The sequence below is a fragment of the Ambystoma mexicanum genome, chromosome 1q (assembly GCF_040938575.1).
Source record: "Ambystoma mexicanum isolate Mex_15411 chromosome 1q, UKY_AmexF1_1, whole genome shotgun sequence".
Classification (NCBI taxonomy): domain Eukaryota; kingdom Metazoa; phylum Chordata; class Amphibia; order Caudata; family Ambystomatidae; genus Ambystoma; species Ambystoma mexicanum.
This window is the reverse complement of record NC_090922.1, coordinates 799,310,765-799,337,543: the sequence shown is the minus strand read 5'-3', so window position 1 is coordinate 799,337,543 and position 26,779 is coordinate 799,310,765. Positions and strand designations below refer to the sequence as shown.

Sequence of the window (26,779 nt, the reverse complement as noted above, 5' to 3'; positions counted from 1 at the left end):
CACTGTCTTCCTATAAAGGATGGGGGATGAGGGGAGGACAGATGCACTGCATTTCCTTGAAACCCGACTTATTTTCTCAGATGACTTGATTGGTCTACTGGAGTTCTCGAGAGGTTGGATTTTCCACCATTGGTTCCAGTGAGAGGTCCCCAGGATCTGGGAGAATTCTTCCGGTCTGGTACAGTAGCAGGATGCTACCCCTGGAGATGAAGATATGCAAGATCCATTGATGCAGACCTCTTCAAGACACTTCACAGGACTGGGAAGACAAGACCCAGTGACAGTGTCTGCACACAGGTGACAAACGCCCTTCCAGTTGCTGTCACAGAAGGTCCTTTAGGACAGGATCCCTTGCTGCTGGGATGCTGAAAATCTGAGGGAAGGTGACTTGTACCACATGCTGGTGACTACCAAAGGTCTGGGTGCAACCGTGGAATGGTGACTGGTCTGGTGAGGTAGCCTATGAGAGAGCTTGTCAGTCCACCAGCTGAATCATCAAGAAGGCGCAGTGACTAGTTCATCCCACTAGTCCAAAGAGCTATTTCACTGCTCAGGGTCTTCGGAGATCAGGTAGACCAACAGGGCCTCACCGGGCCAAACACAGGAAGGGATGCCAAGCCTTTTCAAGGGTCGCCCTTGGATCTTTAGTCGGCTGTTAGTCTGTGAGGGAATCTTGGCTCCAACACTGATGTGAAGAAATGGCTGCAGGAATCTTCTGCTTAGCCAAAACTCAGGCTGGAAGCAGGTCGAAGCTTACCAATCGCAGCTTTCCCGTTCCAAGTGCATTACCGTATAAGGAATTTCCTGACCTAGAAGGCCAAACTAAATATGGTTAAAGCACAAGGAAATCTTGTGGCACGGCCATTTAAGTCACTAGCCACATTTAGCAACCATATGCGATAACGCAAATGTGTGCACTAAAAAGAACGCAAAAATTGTAAAATTGTATCTGCTGCCACCAGATTGACTTCAGACACACAAAAATAACCACACATCCCAAGTGTAAAAAACTAGAGTTACAAAAGTATCCCCATTGCATTGTAAGATGCTGTGTGCAATATTAAAAATTCACAAAATCTAAAAGGGCAACAGTTTCCCAGTACTGAGAGTCTGAAGGTCTGATCAGTTTCCCCATGCCAAATAAGCAGGAAGGCAAGGGAAGTGAAGCAGGCTTTCCTTCCCTTCAAAAAGTCAGAACAGGTTAAAAACTAAGCAGAAAGATTTGGGGTCCATATGAACTAGGGAGGGAAAGTTGCCAAAAGATAAATCTTTCCCAACCAACACCACCGTTCAACACTAGGCAAATGAGAGGTAGGGTCAGGACTTTACACATCCATACAACCCTATTTAGAAAGTGTAGGGTGTGAGGGGGTGGTGAAGAGGCATGTTCACTCAACCCCCTGTTCTCTGATTCACCCAGGGACCACCTTAAGAGTTCCTGAATTGGCTGGGTCTTCTCTATTTGTACCTTGGTTCCGTTGAAGGATTTCTACGGACCTGTGGTGCAATGGTCCCTTCAGGTATCAGGTTTTTGGATCCAGCTAGTTGGCAGTTCTGTGCTCCGATGAATTGGTTCCATACACTGGACAGCTGGCAGTCCCGATACACCAGACTACTGGACCACCACTTTGCGACAACCTCAAGGGACTTCCACAAAGTGATGCAGGTGGTGAACAGAGATTGCCACTTGAAGATAATGGCAGATGGCAACCCTTGTAGCGGAAACAAGGGAACAGGTCCTAAAAGTCCCCTCTTCTCAGTGGAGAGCTTCAACTTCGGGGAAATTACTTTTTCCATAAACTGAGGATCTGTGGAGCCCCAAGGATCAACTCGGTCTGCCACATTTGAAACGAGGGGTCCCAGAGGGACGTTTGGGTAGGCAACGGGATGGTTCCGGGACTGTTCAGAGCCCGCCTACCAGCTGGATCGCTTGCCAGATGTCAGGACTGGTTGATCCCACTGGTCAAAAGGTCAAAGCAGAGATGATCTTAATTAGATTTGAAAAGAGGCTAGGCTCTCCCAGGCAAGTAAAAAAAAAAAAAAGGTTGGCTAGTTTCCAATAATAAGATTGAGTCTTCAGCAGGCGTCTCTTCTTCGTAGGGTCTTGGCTCTAATGATTATCTGTTAAACAGCAGCAGGAGTAAACCTTTTATCCAGTATCCAGGCTGGAGTTGCCGCCAGCCCACCAATGGTAAGGATCTAGGATCTGCCCACTCCTAGACACTGTTTGACCAATGCATCTGCCCAGCAACAGAGATACTCTGGCATGATGTTGACTGGGTCCCTAGCCCTAGATAGGTCATTACCCATGGTGTGCAGGTGTACCTCAGTGTTTAGCAGTTTTTGGAGCCAGCCTAATTGGTTGTATGCCATTACCCATGTTTAACTGCTCTGGTCTAAGATTGGAAGGCCGCTTAATCCATCCCATTAGTGTACAGGTTTTATAGAGTAAATTTTACTGTATTTCAGTTTAGCTGTATTTTTCCTGGAAGGTTGCAGGTTTACTTACCTGCTGGAAGACCTTTTTCCTAAAAGCTGATGCTGTAACTTGAGATTAAGTTGGGCCATGCATGTGGGGCTTTTGTCTCATACCCTTCGCTCCAGTGTAGATTTTTGGCTGCTGGTCATCCTTCCTGGGCTCTCCTCCTGCAGATCCTCTCCATTAGCTGGGCTGGGACTTCAATGCTGTGACAGCCTATGGTCCACTGTATTGCCCCTTTTTCGTTTTACCACCTTGGTCATCTGCCTCGGTGTAGAAATCTGCCAACACCCAGAAGGGTATTGCCACCAATACCATTCCCCTCCTGTTAACTTTTTCACCTTTAACGCCGATGGTTGTATGTGCAAAAATCCTCCAAAGTCTTACAATGCATGAAAGAAAGGGGTTAAAACATTTTTGAAGACTGGTCCCAGAAGGCCAACACAACAGGCAGCAAAACCAGAGTTCCTTGCGCCACAGGGCTCAAGGATCTCATCTCCACTAGCACTGAGAGACCCCTTTTAACACGCAACGCCACATCAATACAGGTAATGCTTATCGAGTTCACGTTACTGAACCCATCACCAAAGTTTGCCTTCACTAACTATGTCTACGACCAAGCATCCATGCGGTCACCATAGAGCAGCCTTACTATGTAATGAAGCAATCTGTCTTGCACTAGGATCACGTACCTGCATATGCATTTTTCTACAAACTGTGTACGACCGTCCCTTACTGCCGCTGCCTCTCGTGTATCTGCTCATTTGCCAGCATTTGTATTTGCTGGCAATGGACCGTTATACCTGCTATATCAGCATTTACCGGCCAACTGTAATTACTGTATTTGTATTCTGCATGCCTATCACATTCTGAGCAAATTAATCACACTGTAAAGATGTATATGTCGCAGCCTGTCGTGCCTGTGCCACCAGAAGGGGTTTAAAAATTCCTATATTATACAGCATCTGCTCTTGGTAAATGTCACTGTTTTGAATACCTTTTAGCCTTGCCGTAGCACTATAATTGCCCGGTCCAACAATTCCAGTCAGCACCCTTATTAGCAGATTATCATCCTTATCGTGACCTGATTTCTGCCTGTCATTATGTCAGCAGCCTGAATATATTGAAATTGCCCATACTGTTTGACTATCTTATCCAGAGCACCAGAAGTTAACTGCACCTTATTCTAGCATCTTACTCTCCATAGTGCCAACAAGTTTGCATATTGTTTTAAATGTACTTGAACATTGCATTAGCCTAATCTAGCAACCTAAAGTGAAGCCCACAACTGACTATGACAACACTAGAATACAATTATTCCTCATAGCGCCAATGTTATTCCTTGCTAACTGATTTCTACTGTATTATATCCTACCACAGATTCCAATATGGACGCCTTAGGGACCTTACTAACACTAGGCCTCTTAGAGAGCCTGATGAACTCCACAACGCTTCATGAGACAGACCTGATGTGCATAACTAACCCAGCCACGATTCCCAACGCTATACTTCCCTCGCCTTATCAGACTAATACAACCTATGGTCAAGTGCCAAGCTGCTTGAAGCCCTGCCCCCCACCCCAAGAGTCGATTGACCAAACGCTTTGAACCTCCAGCCAGATCTACAACTAACTACAACACTGAGAAGAAAAAGCCTACCTAACTCCCAACCATTATCAGAGACAAACCTATCCCTAACCCGGCACCCCCTCTGCTTAAGCATAACCTACCTAACAAGATATCCAAACAAACCAAGTACCTCCGCGCTATACAGCCCACTGGTGTGAATACAAGCCATGCACCCCAACCTCTACCAGATAACCTTACTCCAGATATTAAGGGGGCACTAATATATGCCAGATCTCTAGTTGCACATGCCACAGAGATATCCGACCTGATTCGGCCTGAAAACTCCGACTTTCTAGCAATCACCCAATCTTGACTGCATGATGCAGCACGCCCTGCCCTCATGCTAGCAGTTCCAGACCGATACACCATCTTGAGAGAAGATAAATGTAACACGAGAGGAGGAGGTATCACCCTCATCGCTATATCCAGCCTATCCTTCAGACTAGCCCCACCTCTAGACAATCCATCCTGTGAGGCCCTCACAGCTAAACTTCCTATCGCCAACTCCCAAACCTTTACCATTCACCTCATATATAGACCCCCAGGTCCCATTGGGTCATTTGATGAAGATATCTCAACCATTATTTCAGACAATTTAAAAAGTACCTCACAAGTTCTTCTATTAGGGGACTTTAACCTGGTTTCAACGACCCACAAGCTAAACAAGCAAACAGTACCACTCACAACTCGTCAGAATTAGGCCTCACCCAGAGAGTGAACGTTCCGACTCACAACAAAGGGAAAATACTTGACTGGGTGGCGCATTATAACTGCAACGCAGTCATTACCTTCATCATCCCACAATTCTGGTCAGACCACCACCTTTTGACATTTAGACTAGCTACCATAAAACATACACCTAAAAATATGCCTACTGCTCCCCCCACTCTAACTAGGAATAAAAAGAATATCAAAGTAGATAGATTTGTACCTTTTATTCTTCCTACCCTTAATTCTTTACCGGACAGCATGGATCCCAAAATGCTAGTCGATGAGTATAACAAAATTATGACAGCATCACTTGACTCCATTGCTCCTCTCAAACTGAGACATAGCAAACCTAAAGCTCATCTTAACACCTGGTACACCCCACACCTGAAAATCTTACGCTTGGAAAGAAGATGCAAGACTTCTTGGAGATGAATCCCATCCATGGAAAACAGAACCAAACTTAAGAATCTATCTCTTTACAAAAAAGAAATCTCTCTGGCTAAACGCGAATCATAAAACAACCGAATCTTGCAAGCTAATTCTAGTATGAAGGAACTATTAGTAATTCTAAGAGAAATAGAAACACCTATCCCAGTACAAGACACCTACACGAAAGACAAAACCCGGTGCACTAATTAAGCAATAGAACCCGTGCGGCAGGGGCAGGGGCCTTACCGAATGCCCCGGGGCATTACCAGAGTCGGTAATGCCCCTGCCGTGAGGGTTCTATTGCTATTAGTATCCCGACCCGCTTCAAGTCTCCACACGGCTGGAGGCTTCCCTTGTCCCCCGCCGGGGACGCAGGATCAAGAAGGTAAGTTGGGGGGCTGGTGGGGGCGGGGGGAAAGGGAAGGGAAAAAAAAAGACTTACCCGAGTCCCCGGCGGGGGGCGAAGGCAGCCTCTCAGCCGCGGGGAGGCTCGGAGCAGGGATGGCCCCGCGTCAAGCCTCCTCATTGGCTGAGGGGCTGCCATGCCCCCCGCCAGGGACAAAGGCTGTGGAATCCCGACGGAGGGATTGCCGGACAGGTATGGGAGCTGGCGAGAGCCAATCAGAATGCTTGATGCATTCTGATTATCTCTCGCCGGGGTACTAATATTCAGTATGCACTAGCTAATAAAGTTACCACCCTTCAGGACAAAATTGCAAAAAAATAAACTTCTCTCTCCACCTTGACCCATCCAAATAATACCCCCAGCTTCCCCTCAAAACCACCCCACCCGCTTCATCTGCTCCAAAGTCTCTATATCCTTAAGACTGAAAAAGTCATACTGTCACAAACCTTCCAACTTGCAGGGTGACCAATACCCAGCCCAACTCATTAAGGACGGAGCAAGGGATCTGGTACCCTTCATATCAAAGCTTATTAATGCCTCCTTCAACATGGGTACCATACCAAGCAACATCAAAGAGTCATGGGTAGACTCTAGACCCATCTATTCCAACCAACTACCGGCCTATTACTACAGTGCCATTTCTCCTCAAAATAATAGACAAGGTTGCATACCTACAGATTCAGAAGTACTTGGAACTGAACCACCTACTAGGAGTTTGCCAATCAGGTTTCCGCCCACAACATGGAACGGAAACGGCACTAATTGACCTCAAGGCGCAAATTGATGAGCTCAGAGACAAGGAGAAGTCAGCATTACTTCTCCTCCTAGACCTTTCAGCTGCATTCGACCTTGTGGACCACAAGGTTTTATGCAGCCACTTGGACTCAGCCGCGCACTTCTACAAGGAAACCATAGTCTGGATTGAATCATTCCTAAGTAACAGAACTAAGAGTCTTCCCTCCTTCTGCAGCTGCAGATCCTAGCCCCATCACCTTTAGAGTGCCCCAGGGCTCATGTGTCTCACCCACCCTGTATAATATATTCACCAAGCACCTTTTCGATGCTCTGGACCATCTTGGTATCACCTACACCAACTATGCAGATGTTACCCAGATTCTCCTACCACTTTCCGGGGATTACGGCAAAGATTTGGCCTTGGTGAACAGGGTTTACCTCATCATCCAGGCATGGATGGCAGTACACAGTCTATGCCTGAATGATGACAAAACTGAACTTGGGCACAATATCCAACCTAAAAATTAGACCACAAATACACCTCCTTTATGATTGACGATAATCCTATTAAAGTTGCCAAAGAGGTAACAACCCTAGGCTTTCACCTCGATTCCACTCAGTCATTCACTAAACAAGTAAACTCTATGGCGTCTGCCACTGCATATACATGCAAACTTATCAGAGCTGGCAAAGCATTCTTATCTAAAGATAGCTGCATTATCCTTGCTAGAGCCCTCATCCTGTCCAAATTGCACTACTGTAACTCTCTCTACATTGGTTCTATTAAGCACATTATTAGAAAAATTAAAATACTCCAAAATAATGCCCTCAGAGCTACCTTGGGCATTGCAAGAAGAGAGCACATCTCTGAGATCAGAAGACAAAACAACTGGCTTTCCACAAGCGACACAATATGGCTTAAAAATGCTTGAATAATGCAGCCCCTTGCTACCTTAGTGAGAGATTCTGTAGAAATTCCTCAACTAGGCCCACCCGAACAGCCAACACCAATTGCCTCACTGTCCCAAGATGTAAGCTATCCAAATTTGGGGCGGTGCAGTTTTTCTGTAAAAGCTGCTCAGCTCTGGAACTCCTTGCCCCCATCCTTACGAGCGGACCAACCATACATGAACTTTAGACAGAACCTCATTAACTGGCTTAAAGCCTATGACAGTAAGGCCTGATCTCCTCCACTCTTGTATTCTAACAACCCTTTCATTGCTATTATCAAACTGTCTATACCACATACTTCCTGTATGTGCCGCCTTCTACTGTGACATTATGTATTTACATTACATACCTGTATTTCTTTGTTACATTGATTTGTATTTATACCATGTGTAACCCAAGCTGCAAGACTTCTTGTAACCTCTGCACCCTTATACCCTCGGGTCCGGCGCGTATTATACATAAATAAACAAACATGACCAAATAGATTCTGTTCATCTTGAGAAACCATTAGTAAGTCATTAAGCCATTGGCCCAAAAGGATTTGCCAGGTAGCAGCTACACAGACTAGAAAGATGTCTTAGTCAGTCCAGCCAGGTAGAAGACACTAGCAGACTGAACCAACTTGATCTAGGATGACAGCTGCAGGGAGTGAAGGAAGAGCCTCTGGGTTGGATTCTAGTAGCATAAAAGTGGCTGGAGGCACAAATCTAGAGTCCCACCAGTAAGGCCGTTTTCTTTTTGAACCTTTCCCTCCATAGATTCCTATGGGACACAGTCTTTTTGCTCGTTTCTGAACCCTGTCCTGACTTTTGTATGTCAGTAAAACCCTCCGATTTACTTTCCTTGCATGTTTTACTCATTGTTATGAGGAAACTGACTGGTCCCAAGACTGTCAGTACTGAGAGATTTTGTCTCTCCCTCTTGGAATAATTGTATTTCTACAATTGCACACACAACTTTACAGTGAAATGCAGTTAGGATACTTGGATACCAATGACTTTTAGGTTACTTTGACAGTGTACCTAAGACAAGCTGGTGACAGCTGTGTGATTCTTACAATTTTTGTGATATTCACTTGTGTGCACACTTTTGCATTTACTGTGAATAGCTGCTAAAGATGACTAGCATCCTAAAATGGCTGTGCCATGAGATTTGTGCTTGTTCTTTTGACACATTTTCTATTGGCCTTCTCCATGCCATCTCAAATCAGGAAATGCAGGCACGTGGGCTTTGTGTGTGTGTGAGCCAGGAGGGGGCTGGGACTGTCTGGTCCCAGTTCATATCCTCCGTTGTCCAAAAGTCTCTTGCACGAATGTGAAAACCAGTGTTTGTCCATGATTGAACAACCGTGGGCTGTAGCTCCCAGCCTGACTTTTGCATAAAAAGAGGCATATCATTGTTGGAACCAAAACTTCTACAATGATCCACAGCTTGCTGCGGACCGGAAGACTACTCCTGCAGCTGACCAGAATTGACTACAGTGATTAGCCTGGTGAAGCCCTGCTCTTCTGCCAGATCTGCCAGACCCTCGTGGGTGTTTCCACCCTGGGACCAGTGAGAACAATTAATCTCGACCCCTGCTCGAGGATTAATGTCTTGGAAGGCTTTGCAAGTGTCCCTGGACTACCTGGTGCATTGACCAGCTCCCTTTAGGGGTAACCTCCCTGCAGCAGTCGCCGTTGGGAGCAAGGCGTGGGACTCACAGGATCTTCAGCTTGTGCCACAAGTCGTCTGTCCTTACAGTCCACTTAAAAGGGATATGACCCAAACCAAATGTTTATAGACCAATCCTAATAAACCATTTTTACTACACTTGGAAGATAAGGGAGGGAACAGGATTAAAACACATAGCAGGCTGTAGAATTATTAGAAATAGGGTAACAATGCACTTGGTCAAATCAAGTCCCAGTGTACTCTAAATCCCACACAGAAAACAACTGATGCAATTGTTACTGTATTCAATGTTATTCATTGGCAAAGAGTGAGCTACCGTGATGTGATTAGTTACTCAGGAATGTATGTTAAATAACTGGTAAAAATACCAAACTGTCCTGGAAATTCGAAGACGCTGTTAGGGAGAATTCTCAAAAATTTGCTAATTCCCTTCACCTTAGAGAACCCCATCAACATTGCTGGATTTTGAGGACTTGATTTTTTTTTTTTACCTGGAGAGAGAATGACCCTTTTCCCTACTCATGTATTTTTTCATATGCATTTTACCTCTGTTTCCTTTGGTTATGCAGTCTAACCAACTCCATAGGCATCATCTTTTTCAATTGTGTCCCACAGCACCCTCAGTGCAGTGGCACAGGGAAGCCTTTCAGGCTTTCCCAAGTTTAACTACCTTCTCTGGGATAAACTACTGTTTCCCAGCGTAAGTAAAGTGAAATTGACTTTACTAGTCTTTAAATTCCTAGACCCAGCCCACCCTATTTTACAATAGAGTGCTGGAGGGGTTACTTGGTATCCCCTGTGTCTAGATACTCATGTAGCAGTGAAATGCTACCCTTTCCTCTCAGAACGGCTGGTGGCAGTCGGTTTACAATGAACTACCATGATTTTCCCGACCGCAAACTATTCGTAGCCCCGGTAACGTTAAATCGCGGGAGCCATGGTTTTCAAGATGGAGTCTGAGCCCCCTTTTTTAAAACAGGTCCCGGTCTTCTTCTTTCACCATTTCTTTGTGGAAAGGTCCTCCGAGTTTTTCTCTGCACGCCAAACCTGGTTTGGTCCCTTTGTTCATTCGCCCGAGTGTCTGGGGTGGGCAGGAAGTGAGGGAGGCATCCTAAACCCCCTGTGCTTAGTCTCCTAGGAACCCAAATGCACTCTGTGGTGACTGGCTGACTGTCCGGCAAAGACAGCCACCCTGCTGGGTGAGTGACAGCTAGGCTGGAAGGAATGGGAGAGAACTGAATAAAAGGAGAGTCTCTTGGCTTGGAAGGAAGAGTCGGCCACTGGACGAAGGAACCTAAGAAGAGCTTGAAGAGGACGACTGCTGCAACTCCTGGACCGTTGGTTTGCCCGGGGAAGCCCTGCTGCAGGTCCAAATCTCCAAGTTCTAATCAACAGAGTAGCCCCTGCAAGGATGACTTCTCCCTTTGAGTTGGTGGGCCCAATCAACTCCAAACTAAGCCACCTGGACACCCATCTCGGAGCTAGGACCAGGGAGAGGGACACCAGTTTGTGTGCGTTACAGCCACCAGAATTGTCAAAAGCTTGCCAGTTGCAAGCTTTTGACAGTACAAGTACAGTGCAGGAGTCCCTCCCCCCCCCCCCCCCCCCCGACGTCCTCACTCTTGTCCCCACGACTGAGGCCCAGGAACAGCGAGATCTGCAGGAATTGCCAGGAACAGCAGTCATCAGCTGCCTCTTTTTCTTCATTGTAAGGTACTGTGAAACAATACTGAAATTGTGTAGTACAGACTTATGCCAAAGGTTGGTTTGCTTACACCTGTAGTCATAGTTGTGTGTAGTGTTCCCAAAGGGTACTGCACACAAACTTTGCCTAACAGACCCCAAGGGAGAAAGGGAAAATGTTACTGTCCAAGTGCCTGTTACTTTTAACATAATGCTTTAGGGGGTTCAAATTAATGTAGAGTGTTGGTGTAGGCCTCATTGATTTTTGCATCATTTGTTTGGTAGGTAAACATGCTGGGTCCCATTCTTTCCAGGGGGTCCATGATGAAGAGCCTGAAGAATAGATCAGTACCCATGTGCACAGTGCTGGATGTGCAAGACCTGACCCAGAAATGGTGTGCGAACAGCGAGTTTGTGCACAAGGTTTCTTGTGCTAGTGAGGGTTTGGACCCCATACTTGGGAAAATGTTAGATGGGGGTATTTTTGGGGTGTCAACTTCTTCAGCCTTGCAACCTCTTTAATAATCGGTATAGAGGTGTCGCGTGTTTCCGCTCCTCAAGAGCCTTTTTCAAATCAGGGCATATTTCATATTCACATGGGTCCAATTAGTAATGATTCTGTGTTAGATGTAGTCTTGGTTGCTTAAATATTCCTGGGTTTGAATCCCACCTCAAAGTGCTGATTTCGACTATGGACCCCACATAAGAGTGAGAAACCACGATGGTGGCAACAACAAAAAAACAGGGATGGACTTCTACACATGAAGGACCATGGGTACTGTACACGCCACACTAAGGATAGTATTACATACACGCCCAGTCGGTGTCCCTTTTCGACCTTCGAAAACAAGCCTTGAATGGGTTTTGGCTAACCTCTCAGAGCCATCCATGTTCACCATAATAGGGCGGCATCACAAAATCCTCCCACTGGGGTGGATTATGGAAATCCATAATAACACAACTCTCCGACCACAGTGATGTTTGCCACTGGCATAAACACCACTTCTGCAAAATAAACCCCCTTTTTGTATGACCACAGACTTATGGTTGTGTGTTACAACAGCCTATTAAGAACTTTTACAGACTTGGACTGCGACCTGTACTTTGAGATGCATTACATGCACCACAACCTCACGGAGGAAAATGGTAAACAAGTCCTATCGCATGAAGGTCCAGTACGTTCCATCAATAGGTCTATGTTCTACTCACCCCAAATTGACGGTTATACACTTAACCGTAACTTAAACAGTTATTGTTAAACATTTCAGCATCTCCCAAAGCATAAACCTTGTTTTAGAAAACAGTATTTCCTGGCAAGTCAGATCTTATCTTATTTAGTATAGGACACACCTATTTCATGTGGATTAAAACCCCAAGTTACTTTCTGATTACTTTCAGTAATATGGATACTAGACCCTGGCAGTTTTGTAGCGATACACAGTAAAGAAATCACTTAGTACACCAACCATGTTATCAGGATACTTCTCTGAATAGTGGAACACAGCTTCAAGGAGTATAAACCTATCAGGATAACACACCAGGTGAGTAAGACCTTTTGGTGCAATATACAATTACAGTTGCTTTTTAGGTCAGTGTAACCCAAACTACGGTAATCGATAACTTTCTACAGTAATTTAGGATTGCACCAGGCAGACCAAGGTCAGTTCGACCTACAGAACACTTTAAGAATGGCAGACAGGTATTCTAGGCAGGTAATCCCCAATGTTGTAATATGCTATTACAGTTGCTTTTAGGGCCAGTGGAACACAGACTAGGGTAAGCAATAACCAACTTATTTTAGGATGGCACACAGCTATTCAAGGAAAGTAAAACCCATATACTTTCAAAGGAGCAACCAGCAAATTAAGAACAGGCAAAGCAAAACCCAGTTGTTGTACTTACACACCAATATTCTGAAAGACCTAGTTAAAAGGAAGCCAACAGCATTACTTTTGGTGGAGAGGCAGAAACAATTCATAGGCGAGTAAAATAACCTTGCATATATTTTTCAGAATGGCACACAAATTTAAGGTAAGTAAGAACTTGTGTAACTGCTCACTTGCAGAGTGAAAGTTACCAACCAACTCTTACTAGTAAGTAAACTTTTAAACACTTGTTCTCTTTTCTAGGCAACAGGCCCAATCTTTGGAAAGGCTTTCCCGTATTCTTGGAGCAAGACTGTTCTCAGTGGCAGAAGGGGGAGTCAGAGAGGGATCACTAGGTCTCTAGTGTCCAACAGACAGCTCGGGAAGGCGTAGCAAAAGTCAGAGTTCCTTAGGAAGACTGTTCAAACATTTACATATTACACTTTAAAGAGGTTAAAAGGGTCCAAAGATTTCTGAGAAGACACCCTAGGAGGATTCCAGCAGTGGGCCTGGGTGAGCTGGATGAGCGGACTCCCAATCAAAAGAAACACCCCAGAGCTAGCTACACATGAATCATCAAGGTTTAAGGTAGGTAAATACCCCAGCCAACAACAGTACCTCATCATGGAAGAAGAGTTGCAGCAGGGGATACTTCAGGATCTGCAGCCAAAAACCTTGTCAATGGATTCCTTTCTCATGAAGACCGAGAACAGGACTTTGAAGGGACTTTGCAGCAAGGATCAACGGGGAAGGTTCTAGGCAAGAGTTTCTTCATGGCTGTATGCAGCTGTATGCTTTGTGCGCCCTTTTCAGGAATCTTAAGAAGACAAAATATCGCTGATTGGATTTGCGCTGCTAATCTGGTCCAGCACTCTGGTGAGGGGAATTCAAGGACTGGAATCACAGGATCGCAGGATGCCACCAAAGTTTCAGCTCAATTCGGAAGACCATGCACTGCACAATGGCTCGAGGTGCCAGGGAATTAGGGTATTGCAGCTCTGCAAGGTCGCAGCATGACGTGGGATGGCTCATAACACAGGTCTTCTTGAGTCCAGTGAATCCCACCAGGATCCGGGCCGTGGTCCTCATTTATAGAGTCCCCAGGTCACTTGGAAGGAAGGGTAACAACAGGCTCCAGTTACAGAGCAGGCTCTCCGGACGCTGGAAATCATCTCAGCTGCAGTTTCTTCATCTTTCTCTTTGGATTCAAGTCCAGTGGTCGACTACCTCTTCAGCTTCCAGGATCTGACTTTTATGCAGGTACCCTGCCAATCAGACGAACAAGTTACTCACCAACTGTAACATTCTTTTGATTGACTGTTCCTCCCACGTATTCCTCATCTTAGATATTCGTATCGCAAGTTTTGCTGCTTCAGAAGAAAAATGTCCACACCAGAGGGAGCTGTGCTCTATGTCGTGTCGTCGATGTCCCTCAAAGGGCTGCTATAGAGTGTCGACGTCATCCGTAGTATAAATTGCTCAAGTCGCACCCGATGTTCTCAACTGAAGAGTTGATAAGGCGTACTTTTAGACCGTAAGCTCTCAAGGCACATTCAGTGTAAAATACGTAAATTGTACAGTGGGATAGGTTGGGAGGGTCGATGAGGAATACGTGGAAGGAACATACAATCAAAAGAACGTTACAGTTGGTAAGTAACTTGTTCTTTGAATGTATTGTGTCCTCCCACGTATTCCTCATCTTCGAAAGACTCCCAAAGCAGTGAGAATTTGGAGGAGGGAGTACCAATTAACTCCACTCATGTACCGTATGTAGAACCGCCTTAGCAAAAAGACCTTGGGATGAGGTTGAATCTAAACAATAGTGTTTCACAAAAGTGTGCATTGATGACTAGGTGGCCGCTGCACAAATATCTTGCACCGGGACACCCCTCTGAAGAGCCGTCGAAGTCGCCATGCCCCTAATAGAATGAGCCCTTAGCCCATCTGGAGGTTCTTTACCTGCCAGCCTGTAACATTCATCAATTGCTAAAATCATCCATCTGGATATGGTCTTTTTTGTTACTGCTAGGCCCAATTTGTGACCGGTATATCCAAAGAAAAGTTGGTCACTTTAGCTGAAATTTTGAAGGTCTAGAAATATAAAAGGTGAGTGCCCTTTATGGGTGCAGCCTGTGGAGTCTTTCTTCCTCCTTACTTGCATGAGGGCAGGATAGAAAGATGGTAATGTAATCTTTTGAGACAAGTGGAAGTCAGACTATTTTTGGTAGAAATGAAGGTTTGACTTTAAGTATTACTTTGTCTATATGGAAGATGGTGTTAGGAGGCTTACAAAAGAGAGCCTGTAACTCACTCACCCTGCGGGCTGATGTAATGGTCACTAGTGGGATTGTCTTCAAAATGAGAAGTCTTGGACACTAATGCGAAGGTTCAAAAGGAATGCATGCAAGGAATTTTAATACTAAATTTAGGTCCCAAACAGGAACTTGAAATGGCACTACAGGGTACATGTTAGTGAGACCCTTTAAAAATTGAACAATCAACGGAATTTTGCAGTAAGATAACTCTTCCGAGTAGCGCTTAAAAATAGAAATCACCGCTAGGTATCCCTCGATTGTACCAATCTGGAGGCCCCGATTGGCCAAATGTAATAGCAAAGAAAGTACCATAGGTGTACCACAAAGGAATGGATCCACATTCTTATCTTTGCACCAGTTACTGAACTTGTTCCAAAGACACAGGTACAAGTATTTTGTTGCTGGCCTTCTGGCCGAAAGCAAAATCTCCATTACGTCATCCAGGAGGTCCCAATCCTTATATCTCAACCTCTCAGAAAGCATGCGTGAAGGCAGAGTGTCTTGATCTCTCGATGGAGATCCCGACCTTCCTCTTGCGAGAGAAGATCCTCTCTTGGTGGAAGACGTATTGGAGGGCAGATGGACATGTCCAGAAGGTCCTGGTACCACGTCCTCCTGGCCCAATCTGGGGCAATTTGAATCATGGTTTTCCTGACTTTCTCAACCTCCTGATTACGTGAGGAATCACAGGGACTTGAGGAAACGCTTATAGGAGTGGAAAGTCCCAGTCCACTACAAACGCGTCCCCTAGAGCTCCTCTTGGAGGAAATTCCCTTGAGCAGTACAGTTTGCACTTCCTGCTGACATTGGTTGCAAACAGATACACTTGTGGGGTTCCCCAAAGGGTGAAGATCTCTTGAAGGACTTCCTGAGCTAGCTCCCACTCGTGGGACACTGCTCTGCCTGCTCAGAGTGTCCGCCGCCGTGTTCTGCTCTCTGGCTAGGTGAACTGCCGACGGAGAGATTCCTTCTTGTGTTGCCCAGAACCAGAGCTGCATTGCCTCTCTGCACAGTGGTAGTGACCATTATGCCTCCTCGCTTGTTGAGGTAGTACATGGCCACTGTGTTGTCTGTCATTATCAGGACATTCTTTCCCCGTACAGAGCGCAGCATGGCCTTAAGCACTAGTCTGATTGCCCACAGCTCCAAAAGATTGATGTGTAGTTTGGGCTCTGATGGAGACCAACAACCACTGATTGTCATATCGTAGATGTGAGCTCCCCAGCCAGTGAGTGAGGCGTCTGTCACTACGTTTATATCAGGCCATGGTTGCCAAAAAGATTCTCCCTTGAGAATACTGTCCTTGCAAGCCCACCATAGATGATCTTGAGCCTGGCTGGAACTTGCAAAAGATCTGACATATTCCCCGAAAATTGGGACCATTGAGTCGTGAGGGCCCATTGAAGGGAACTCATTCTCAATCTGGCCTCTGGCACCAGAAAAATGCAGGATGTCATGAGGCCAAGCAACCTCAGAAAATCGAAGGCCGGCAGATGCTGGGCATTCTGGAACTTTGTTACCATCTGCAGAATGTGATGAGCTCTCACCTCAGGAGGCGAGGCTTTCCCTCAGGAAGTATCCAGGACTGCTCCGATGAAATTGAGTCTTTGGAATGGTATCATATTTGACTTCTTGTAAGTGAGGGAGAAGCCCAATCTGTGTAAAAGAAGTGGCAGGTCATGGTCAGATGTTCCTGGGCCTGTTCGGGTGAACGTGCCATGATTAACCAATCGTCCAGGTAAGGGTAGACATGAATCCCCCCCTCTCCTGAGACGCGCTGCCACTACCACCATCAGCTTGGTGAAAACCCTCAGGGGGAGGTGAGCCCGAATGGCAGAACTTGAAACTGATGGTGAGAACTGCTAATTGCGAACCTCAGGTACTTCCTGTACTTGAGATGGATTGGCACATGATGAAAGTAAGCATCCCGAAGGTCCAATGATACCAACCAGACTTGGAGTTGGAGAGCCTGAAGGATATGAGAAAGGGTTACCATCTTGAACTTGTCCTTCCTGAGTAACTTGTTCAAGTTTCTTAAGTCCAGGATGGGTCTCAATCCTCCGTCCTTCTTTGGGATGAGAAAGTATGCGGAACACCAACCCTTGTTCCTCTCCGCTACAGGTACATGTTCTGTTGCACCTTTCTCTAGCAGGATAAAAATTTACTGCAACAGGAGCGGATCTGGAATTTTGACAAGAGTTGTATCCCGGTGGATGGTCCAGAGGCCATTTCTGAAATGGAAGGCAGTAACCTTGAGCTACCGTTTCCAGTGCCCAAGCATCTGAAGTAATGTCCCTCCATTCATTCAGATGCTGAGAGATCCTGCCTCCCACCAGGGTCTTTTGGGTCAAGGCCTCAGAGTGGCTTTGCGGCGGCTGCAGCAGCTGCTGAGGGGACAGTTGCCGCTGCTGGGGCTGATCTAGCATCCTTTCCTCGTCCACCCGAGGACATTTTCTTTCTCCTCTTTGACTAGCCTGTTCTCTTCCTCTTCCAAATGAGGAATAAAAACGAAAAGGACGACCCCTCTAGGAAGACGAGCCTGAATAGGAGTGTTGCTGAGGTTGAAGTATGGAGGCGCCAAGTGACTTAGCCGCCGCCTTAGAGGTCTGCAGCTTCTCCAAACTCATCTGCGCTTGCTGCCGAACAACCTCAAGCCGTCAAATGGCATATTGAGAAGTCTGGCCTGCACATCCGGTGCAAAGCCCAACTTTCTCATTCACACAAACCTGCGTAGCACTGTGCTAGATGCCATGGACCTGCTGATGCGGTCAGCAGTGTCCAGTCCTGATTGGAGGCATTCCCCCATAGCCTCCTGTCCATCTTTTACAATCGCAAGGAAACCGTCACGTTCCTCACCCTCAGGTATTTGTTCAGCCGCCACACTAATACAATCCTATAGGGTGTATGTGAATCTTGCAAGGGTGCAAGTCACATTTGTTGACTTTAAAGCCATACGGCTCGAAGAAGCAAGACCGGGCATCAATTCTTTTATCATCCCTATCTGGGGGAATAGAGGGGTACGCAGATTGTCTGGTGGATGTAGCTGCCTGGACCACCAAGCTTTCAGGTGTAGGATGCTTAGTTAAAAAGTCAGGGTCAGAGGATGAGGGTCGATATTTCCTAGCAAAATGTTTACCGCTGGTCGAGATTCTGTGGTTTCCCATGCGGCCATAACCTTCCTCTGAAGTGCTGTGTGAAAAGGAAGAACAGGATCCTTTTGTGGACCTTGACTGAGAATGTCCATCATGTCATCCTGCTCGTAGGTGGGTGAATTTATGTTCCACCCCATGAACTCCACCACCCTATTCATAATATTTCTATATGCTGAGTCAGCATGATCAACTGGGTCATGTTTATCGAATTCCAATTCAGGTGACGTGTCTATACCACTAGCTGTTTGGAGACAGTCAGAGGTCAGACATTTTGTCGTCCACTCAATGGTCGGGACCCAGGCACCAGAGGCAAACTCGACGGGTATCAGTTATGGATATTTTCTTCCTGCAATTCTGGCATTTTTCTAAGCCAGTTTTAGGGGTAGAAGGATTAGATGAGAAAGACAACTCGAAAGACTGAAGCGCCGTTTTCATACACACAAAGCGAAAGCTTTCGGAAAAACCGAACTGAAGCCAACGGACGTGGTTTGAGCCATTTATGCTACAGATGACATCGACACTCTACGGCAGCCCTCGAGGGACATCAAACACATTTTTTCCGAAGCAGCAAAGCTGGCAATACGAATATCTAAGATGAGGAATACGTGGGATGAGACAATCCATTCGAAGTGCAGCATTCCTTTCAGAACAGCCAACCCCCACCAGTTTGAACTGGATTCTCACATGCAGGCTGGAAGACAAAGGGCTGCAGAGTTTTGTACTCCTCCCTTCGTTTCCTGCCTTCACAGACACTCTGGTGCCTAGACAGGCTTGACCGAGGTCTCCCGCCGAAGATAAAAATCACACAAAGGTCTTTCCCACCTTGGGTGGCAGGGGAAAGACCAAGAGGGGGGCAAGAAGAGCGAAAAAATGCCAAAGAAAGAAACCGGTGCTATTTTGGTAAATTTGGCACCCCTGGGTGCCTATACCGCAGTTGTGAAAACAGCCTGCGGTAAAGGGTCATCGAATTTGTAAAACAGTTCACTGCCACTAGCCATTTAAGGCAAGCTTGTCCCTGTAACAGAATTGTTACAATCCTAGTGAGAAAGGGGATACATTGTATCTCCCCAGCACTCAACATAAGGTGGGGCGTGCTGGTTTTCACCACCTAACAAAATGTAGAAGGAATAGAAATATCCTTTCTAACCTTGGGAAATGTAGTTCTCAAGATTAGCCAGAGAAAGTAAAAGGAGTCCAAAGGGCAACCCTGTAACAATAAAAAGGTATGTACCAAAATGTTGTCAAAGAGGATAAAAATTAAAAGGACACTATGGAGAGTCTTAAAAATTACACCCATAAAAAGAGAAAGGATCTGAGAGTGTGGAAAAAGGGTCCCACTCACTGAGGTATAGGGAAAAATAATCTACCAGTTCAGCAAAATGTTCTGGGGTTGACACAGTTCAGGAAGATTTATCATCAATGCGAAAATCTTACCCAACACCCAGTCCTTAGGATAGGCCTAGGAAGGGATAGTTGACCAGCCATCCAGCGACCAAAGTCAGGAAAGTGATTTAGGGACGGGGCTTAACACCCATGTAGTCCCTTGGAGGACAGAAACAGGTAGGTTAGCTTACCGCATCTCCCCTTCCCCTTCAAGGCTGGTTGTTCACACCGGCACAGGGGCCATGCAGTTTTCTTGAGATTAGGCAGAGGAGCAGGGCTTCACTGGGAGGGCACTGCAGTCGATGCTGATCAGCTTCAGGTGTCATCCTCTGGTCTTCGGCAGGCTGCACTTCTTTGTAGGGGTCTTGGCTCCAACGATGATCTGTCTAATGGGTGCAGGAGTCGCCCCTCTTCTCCGGGCTGGATTTGCCCTCAGTCCACCAGTGGCAAGGATTTGCACCACTAGAACTTGGCAGGTGCATTTCAGTCATGGGCAGTCCCTGGCCACTGCATCTGCCCAGCAGCAGAAACACGCTTGTACGGATATGCACTAGGTCCAGAAAGACCCAGACTTCACATGTGACCACACATACAGACCAACACTTTGGCTGTGAAAGCGTTTTTCTTCCTGGGAAAGGCTTACCGTGTATGGAAAATGCAGTCCCTCTAGGGCCAGAAGAAGGTCAAACTACAAGCTGGCTAAAGGATAGGCAACAATCTTGTGGTATATTACAGTATTTGGCACCCTAACAGGCATTGAGCAGTAACAATCAAAAGTGTACAAGAATGTAAAAAATAAAACACTATAAAAGTATCCACTACCACCGGTCCATCCTGGACACATCATGCAAGCAACCACAAAGGTACAAAAAGCAAAGTTATAGAGGCCCAAAGTGTCTTGACTGCACCTCAAAGAAGGTCATGTGTGCAGATTAAAACAAAAATTATTTTGTTTGGGAATTATATTATGGAGAACAGTTCTCCTGCTCCAATAGCCATAGCGAATGATCAGTGCCAGCAAAAAAGAAAAATCAAGCAAAAAGGCTTCACTTGCCTCCAAGTAAGTTTCAAAGAATAACAAAAGGAAGCGTGTTACACTGATGTCTATGGAGGGAAAACAGAAAGAAGAATCTTTCTTAACACGTAACCCCTCCAATTTTATTTGAGTGCTTTCTGTATGTGTGTCATTGTGCCATTACACCAGCCCACAATTCCTGACGTTTAAGCCTTATTGTTCTACCACCTACACTGATTGACTTTGGTTAGACCCAAGTGCCAATTCCCTGTTCACTATAACAGGGTGGACTTTCAGAACTATTCATCAGGGTTGGTTCTGAAAATCCATCCTAACAGTGCTGTTGCAACAAATTCAGGATACAATAAAACGCTGCAAGAGTAGCAGAATGTCCAACTTGCTCATTCAAAATATATACTACTATATCCTTCAGAATAACAGGACTGGAGGTCTCCCCGGTTATTAGCGCAAGTAAAATTGATCAATGAACACAAAACAACTCTTCACTTCCAGGTGCAATCTTACAAGAAATTCTAGCCACAGTTATGGGCATGGTGGGTAAATGTGCAATGTCACATTCTGTACTTTAAGTTTGTTTGCCGAACAAAGGGACTTGCGTTGTTCTCCTAGCCCCTAAATCTTCAAAGACTTTCCTTACCCCATACATCAGATTTTATGGAGAAAGTGTTGTAAGCCAAACTCTCGGGTGCTGTCCATTTGATGGGGAACTTTGCGCCAGCATGGGCTGTGTATGTATCTCCAGTCATCAGTCGACTCAAGCCAAAGTCGGCCACTTTAACCACGTGGTTCTCTCCAACCAAGCAGTTGCGGGCTGCTAGATCCCTGCAATAAAAGGAATGACAGCTGTGAGAATCCAATTAAGAAATACATTTTAAAACAAAGGTGACATGTCTGCTCACAGCAGAATCCCATTTGCTCCTAATGCATTCGTTTCTGACCATCAAAATTAACATGGCAAGGCAGAAAACCCTGATTTCCATGGATTTTTCATATGGTAATACTGCAGTTTATTTGACAACACAGGAACAGTGAGTCAAGGGAAAACAAGGTCTGAGCTGTAAAAAGGTCCAACAATTAAGAAGCCTAGATTATAATTTGCTTGAGCCTCATATGCACAACATAAAAAGAGATACAGGTGATTGTTTGGTTTGTTTTTATCTAGGCTTTCAGACAGTGCAACTATACTTGATTTCTAATTGTGTCTCACATCTACCAATTAATTTGTAAAGACTCGGAAAGTAGGTCTTACTATCACACTTCAAGCCTAATGAACAGGCAGAACCAGTAACAGAGTGAGACTTCCCTTTCTGCTGGGCCACTTTCCCATACTAGACATGGGCACCATAGAAACCCACCCTGGCCCTTACCACATGCAATATTGTTAAGTTTGCTAGGTGCCAATAATGCTGCAGGTGGCAACCACAGTCAAGGGTTTTCCAAAAGGTGAAAAACGTATGAAAAATCCCTTATCAGTAAACCAAAGTACTTCCTGTGGTCATCTATCTTACGACAACATATTTTGCTTCATCTGAAGATTTAGCAATGAGCTTGCACCTTCCTTTGTCCTGTGATGACATCACAAACTACAAGGCAAATGGGCAAGATCAGCTTCAGCAGTTACTTTTCTCACCTGTGAATGAAGTTCTTCCTCTCCAGATACTCCATGGCAGAAGAGATCTGTGTTGCCATGTACAAGAGTACAACAGCGCTAACCTCCTCACGGTTACATTCGCGGAGGTAATCCAGAAGGTTACCGAATGGCATGTACTCTGTCACAATATAGAAAGGTGGCTCCAGCGTGCATACGCCTAGCAGCAAAGGATGAGAAAATACAGTAAATATCCCGCAGCATTGTGGTGTTGGTGCGTAAGTGGGTGGCAGACATCTTAATTAAGACAAGAGAGACCAAGATATAGAGTAGGGAAGAATAAGAGTAAAATAAAGACAATCACAAAAAATGTCAGAAACGTATACTTGCCATAGAATTCACCATTCGATATTCAGATGATAAAAGCATGTCTAGATAAAAAGCTGCACATACCGAACAATTGTCTCAACCAATACCAAACTCATTGGATGCTCCAGGAAGGAAGCCTTTGAACAAGGCCAGCTTCAAAAAGGCATTCCCTCAAAGGCTCAAGCAGAAAGAACAAGTTACTCAATGTAGTGACAACTGTACTATTAGTCCATAGTCCCTTGTACTCCATATTGGCAGATTGACTCCATCCCCAGGAAGGAGAACGGACCAGAGCATTAGGTGGGGCAGCATTCTAGATGAAAACAAATGGTGCCTGTGCACATGCGTGACCACATCACACTTTGTAGGACACGCCCTCACGCATATTCCCAGTTTACATTGGCAGTCAGTTTATTACAACTATTTGCATGGATACTTTGAAAGAAATAAGACTGTGGACTAGGAGTGCAATATTTACTACAGTGAGCAACTTTGTCTTACTCTTACATACCAACCATTTACACCATACTTGGGAGACAAACAAGCACTAATTCTGGCAGGATTGCTGGCTTAAAATGATGAACTCTTCTGAGCCAATAATAACTGCAAGAATTGAACAATTAAGTTGTGCGGGGCAGTCTGTTCTAACGGATCATCCTCTTTAGAATTTGAGTCCAGAGAGAAGTGTATGCAAAATGTATGCGCAGTGTTACATTTTGTGGCTCTATAGTAGTGTTCCAATAAAAAATGCCTGCTCTAGCTAGATGATTATGTATACCCTCTTTGGGGATAGGGGGTAATCTTCCTCAAAGACTACCTTTCAAGGATACAGTTCACCATGCAGTGACATTTTGAAAGCTTATTCATCAGAAGGTACTACCCTGAGACAAACAGGCGATACGATTACCATAAGTCCTAAATTCCCCCCATGTGAAACTTATGAGCCCTTGCTGACATCCAGATTTTGGAGACCAATTGTGCAATTCACTTTTGAGTGCAATAATACCACAAAGCGAGATTGGTGTCGGAAGCGGCATTCGTTTCAGACTTGGAGGTGCGGCTTCACACTCTCACTGCGTTCTGCGCGTTAGCCATGTTGGCTGAGGGTCCTTTCCTCGAATACGAGCGAGCAACTACGCTGAGAAGTCAGTGATCCCGTTTTTGATCCTGAGAACCGCATTCACCCCGCTCCTGGTGGCCGCTGTGATGCTGTGGAGTCGGTGTTGGTGCCTGCACCCAAGGAGTCACGCTGGCAGTCTGCAAGGGCGGTTGACCAGTTGGATCACATCACCTCACAATCAACTATATAGGCCGGCATAGGTGAGCTTTCCAGGCAACGGACTGTTTCGATTGCTGTTGCTGCTTTATAGCAAGATGCCGGGTTTGGGCAGCTACAGGTGTGACAGCGCAAAGTCTGTCTGCCGGCCCCTCCCTGGCATTGTAGAGGGGCTTAGACGCGGCTTGAGTGCTCAAGCACTTACGAGGCCACATACTGCGGATGCAAGCAGGAGGCTGCAGGGAATATTCCCTTTGATCCTGCCCGCCGAAGAATTGTTTTAACATCAAGGCACTAGAGCAATTTAGGTCCACATATCGGGCTGGTTTGTATTAGAACCTACGAGTTCCACACACAAGCAGTTTCAACAATTGAAGCCTTACCTATAACATTACAATGCTTGCGGTATAACGTTGGGGGTATCTCACCTGAGCTTGTTTGCTCTTTGAATCTAGCTACATCGAGACTGCATTAGTATACCAGCAAGACTTATTAGTTTTGATTGTTTCATCGGGCTCTAGGTCTATGGTCCTCTCTCTGACTACTTTATAGCCAGAAACGGTGAAATACAATCTGTCACGCTGTGAGGCAGATTAACCCATTGGACACGCAGCGCAAATTGGGAGGCTACCGAGGAATAGACTGTAGCTCTTATTAACTTGTACAGTCAAACTGTGGCAGCCATTCCATAAGTGTTGTTTTGCTTAACATTCTGACGGTGACCTTAAATACACTGTGTATACAGTTACCGTAACAAAGTAGTGGTCAGTGAGCCTGCTATATGCCGCCGCGGAAGAAGGGCAGCAAGCAAGTTACAACCTGCGCCAGAGTAATAATAAAAACAACACGCATATTGACGGCAGCGTGATGACCAAGGGTAAACCGAAAAAGCAAGGACCTTTAGTTAAAGGCTCAATCACAGACTTTTTTCCTGCCAATGCTCACCCTGAAAATAATTCTACCGCTATGGACGAAGCTGAGGTGGTAGTGGTTAACAACACAAATCCTCAGGACTATTCGAATTATGGTGACATCGATAATAACTCTCTTCTGGAGCTCTGCCTGTCGATGCAGATATCTATGACACCAGCAATCATGAAACCATTGGAGATACCCCTACCTCAGAGGGATGAATCCGTGAGACTGTCAGCTTCCCCTAATTTGGATATACAGGTGGATCCCTCCACAGACGGAAGAGACATTGAAGTAAGTAATGCATCTTCTGCCAGCCCCTCAAACTTGGCAGAATTGCAATCATCTATGGCCTCGCTCCAGTTCGCCCTTAATATCTTGCTTAAAATGTGTGGCTGCATACTCGAAACCACAATTAGTCTGATACCACTGGATTGAGCCAAAGTATTAACCCCTGGAAAAGAACCTTTAAAGCATCCAGTCAAAGATGCTGAACCAAATGGAACGGACACATCAGAAGTATTCTTTTCATGCAAGCAGCAGAGTCTAGCCAAAAGAGCCGCCATGAGCAAGAAACCATGCGTGGTGGCTTCAGCACTACTTGAGATAGCACCCCTGTGCAAGAACCCTAAAAAGGCAAAGAAAAAAGTAGCATTAGCGAAAAAACGCAATGACAAGAAGGTGGGCTACCTAACCAGTTGGCTCCTCTGTGATAGTGAAGACGAGAGTTATAGAGACGACGGAGACCTGCCTGATCCGGGGACTATACATCTTGACGAACAAGATAAGAATTCTTCCACACCAAACAAAAAACTCAAAGATACTTCCGTGGTGGAAGTGGCTTACATTAAACCAAATGAACCGAGTAAAGATAAGGTGGCCACTCAGTATGGTAATCGTATATGTCTTATCAAAAATCTTTACCAGCAAAATGCGCTAAGTTGGTTAGCAAGGTCTGAGCTAATGGTAAGACTCCATTCAGTACCACAGTTGCGCGTACTAAGATCAGAAGACTTCCATTTCATTGAACTCTTGCAAGTGACTAATAAAAATGTATCTGCAATCCACTGCAAATTCCTTTCCTCGGCCCAAATGATGCAGTTTTAAGGAGAGCTTACATGTGGTGGACATCAAAATAGACGCTGATCCTGAACTGGAATATCCGAAATGGCCCAAGAAGAACATGGTGGAAACACAAGAACTAGTATGCTCCCCGCCGTTACCTAAGGGTGAACAGACCCAGATCGTTGACATTCACAAAGTCTTAACCTGGCTTGCAGCCCGTTTACCTAAGGTTGTGAACCCGCAGTGAGACTCTGCGATTGTCTCATGGAACTGCATACATTTTAAGCATTTGTTTTCCCCTACGGGTTCACTACATTCCCTCATTAGCCATTCCTGTATATGTTTACAGGAAATATGGCTGACCTCATCCTTCACACTTAATGGCTACACAATCTATCAGTCTTTGGCCAAAAAGGGGAAGACCGCATGGGGGCCTAATCATAAGCATTAGACATACTGTTAAATCGCGCTGTATTGGTACTAATCTTGCAGATAAAAAAATTGCTGATTATATGGAGCCACCAATGAAAGAATTCTCTTAATTAGACTGTATAGCCCGCCAGGAGGTAATGCAACTGAGTCCATTCAGGAAGCTATCCACGATTTGCTTGCTTCATGGACATTGGTATCTGGGAATAAAATGGTTGTAATAACTGGGGACTTCAATTGTCACATTAAAGGCTTCAAGGATACCTCCATTAATCCCTCACCTAACCCTAAAAGTATCATGATACATGATGTTGAAGATCCTGAGGGGCTGTGCTGGCTGAGTTTCCTTAGCAAATGGGACTTGGAGTTGATCAATGGGAGAACACCAAGTGACAACCCAGGTAAACATACATGGCAAAGTAGTGGGTCTAAAAGCATGTTAGACTACATATTTGTAAGTCCAGATATGGCCTCGAGAGTGATAGATACGAAGATCAACTTGAATTGGTGGAGTGACCACTGTTCACTCACCTTAACATATAAGGTTGATGACGTAGAACAGAAAGCTAAGCCTTTGGGCAACATGACAATAACCACCCTGGGACTTGTATTCACTGGTCAGAAAAATATATCAACAAAGCATCCCATATGGCTCAGTCTTTGCACAGACGATCTTGATCAGTTTCAAACCAT

The 26,779-nt window shown here is 45.4% G+C and overlaps 1 protein-coding gene across 3 annotated transcripts in view; it reads right to left on the bottom strand.

Annotated features, from left to right (window-relative positions):
- The window catches only part of ABL2 (ABL proto-oncogene 2, non-receptor tyrosine kinase), a 537,261-nt gene that overhangs the window by 174,680 nt on the left and 335,802 nt on the right, over positions 1-26,779 (bottom strand). For all 3 annotated transcript variants that reach the window (XM_069641390.1, XM_069641389.1, XM_069641391.1), the window contains exons 6-7: positions 22,078-22,255; positions 21,085-21,269 (exon numbers count right to left, since the gene is read on the bottom strand). In XM_069641390.1, the coding sequence (XP_069497491.1) occupies positions 21,085-21,269; positions 22,078-22,255 (363 nt within the window). The remainder of the gene's footprint in view (positions 1-21,084; positions 21,270-22,077; positions 22,256-26,779) is intronic.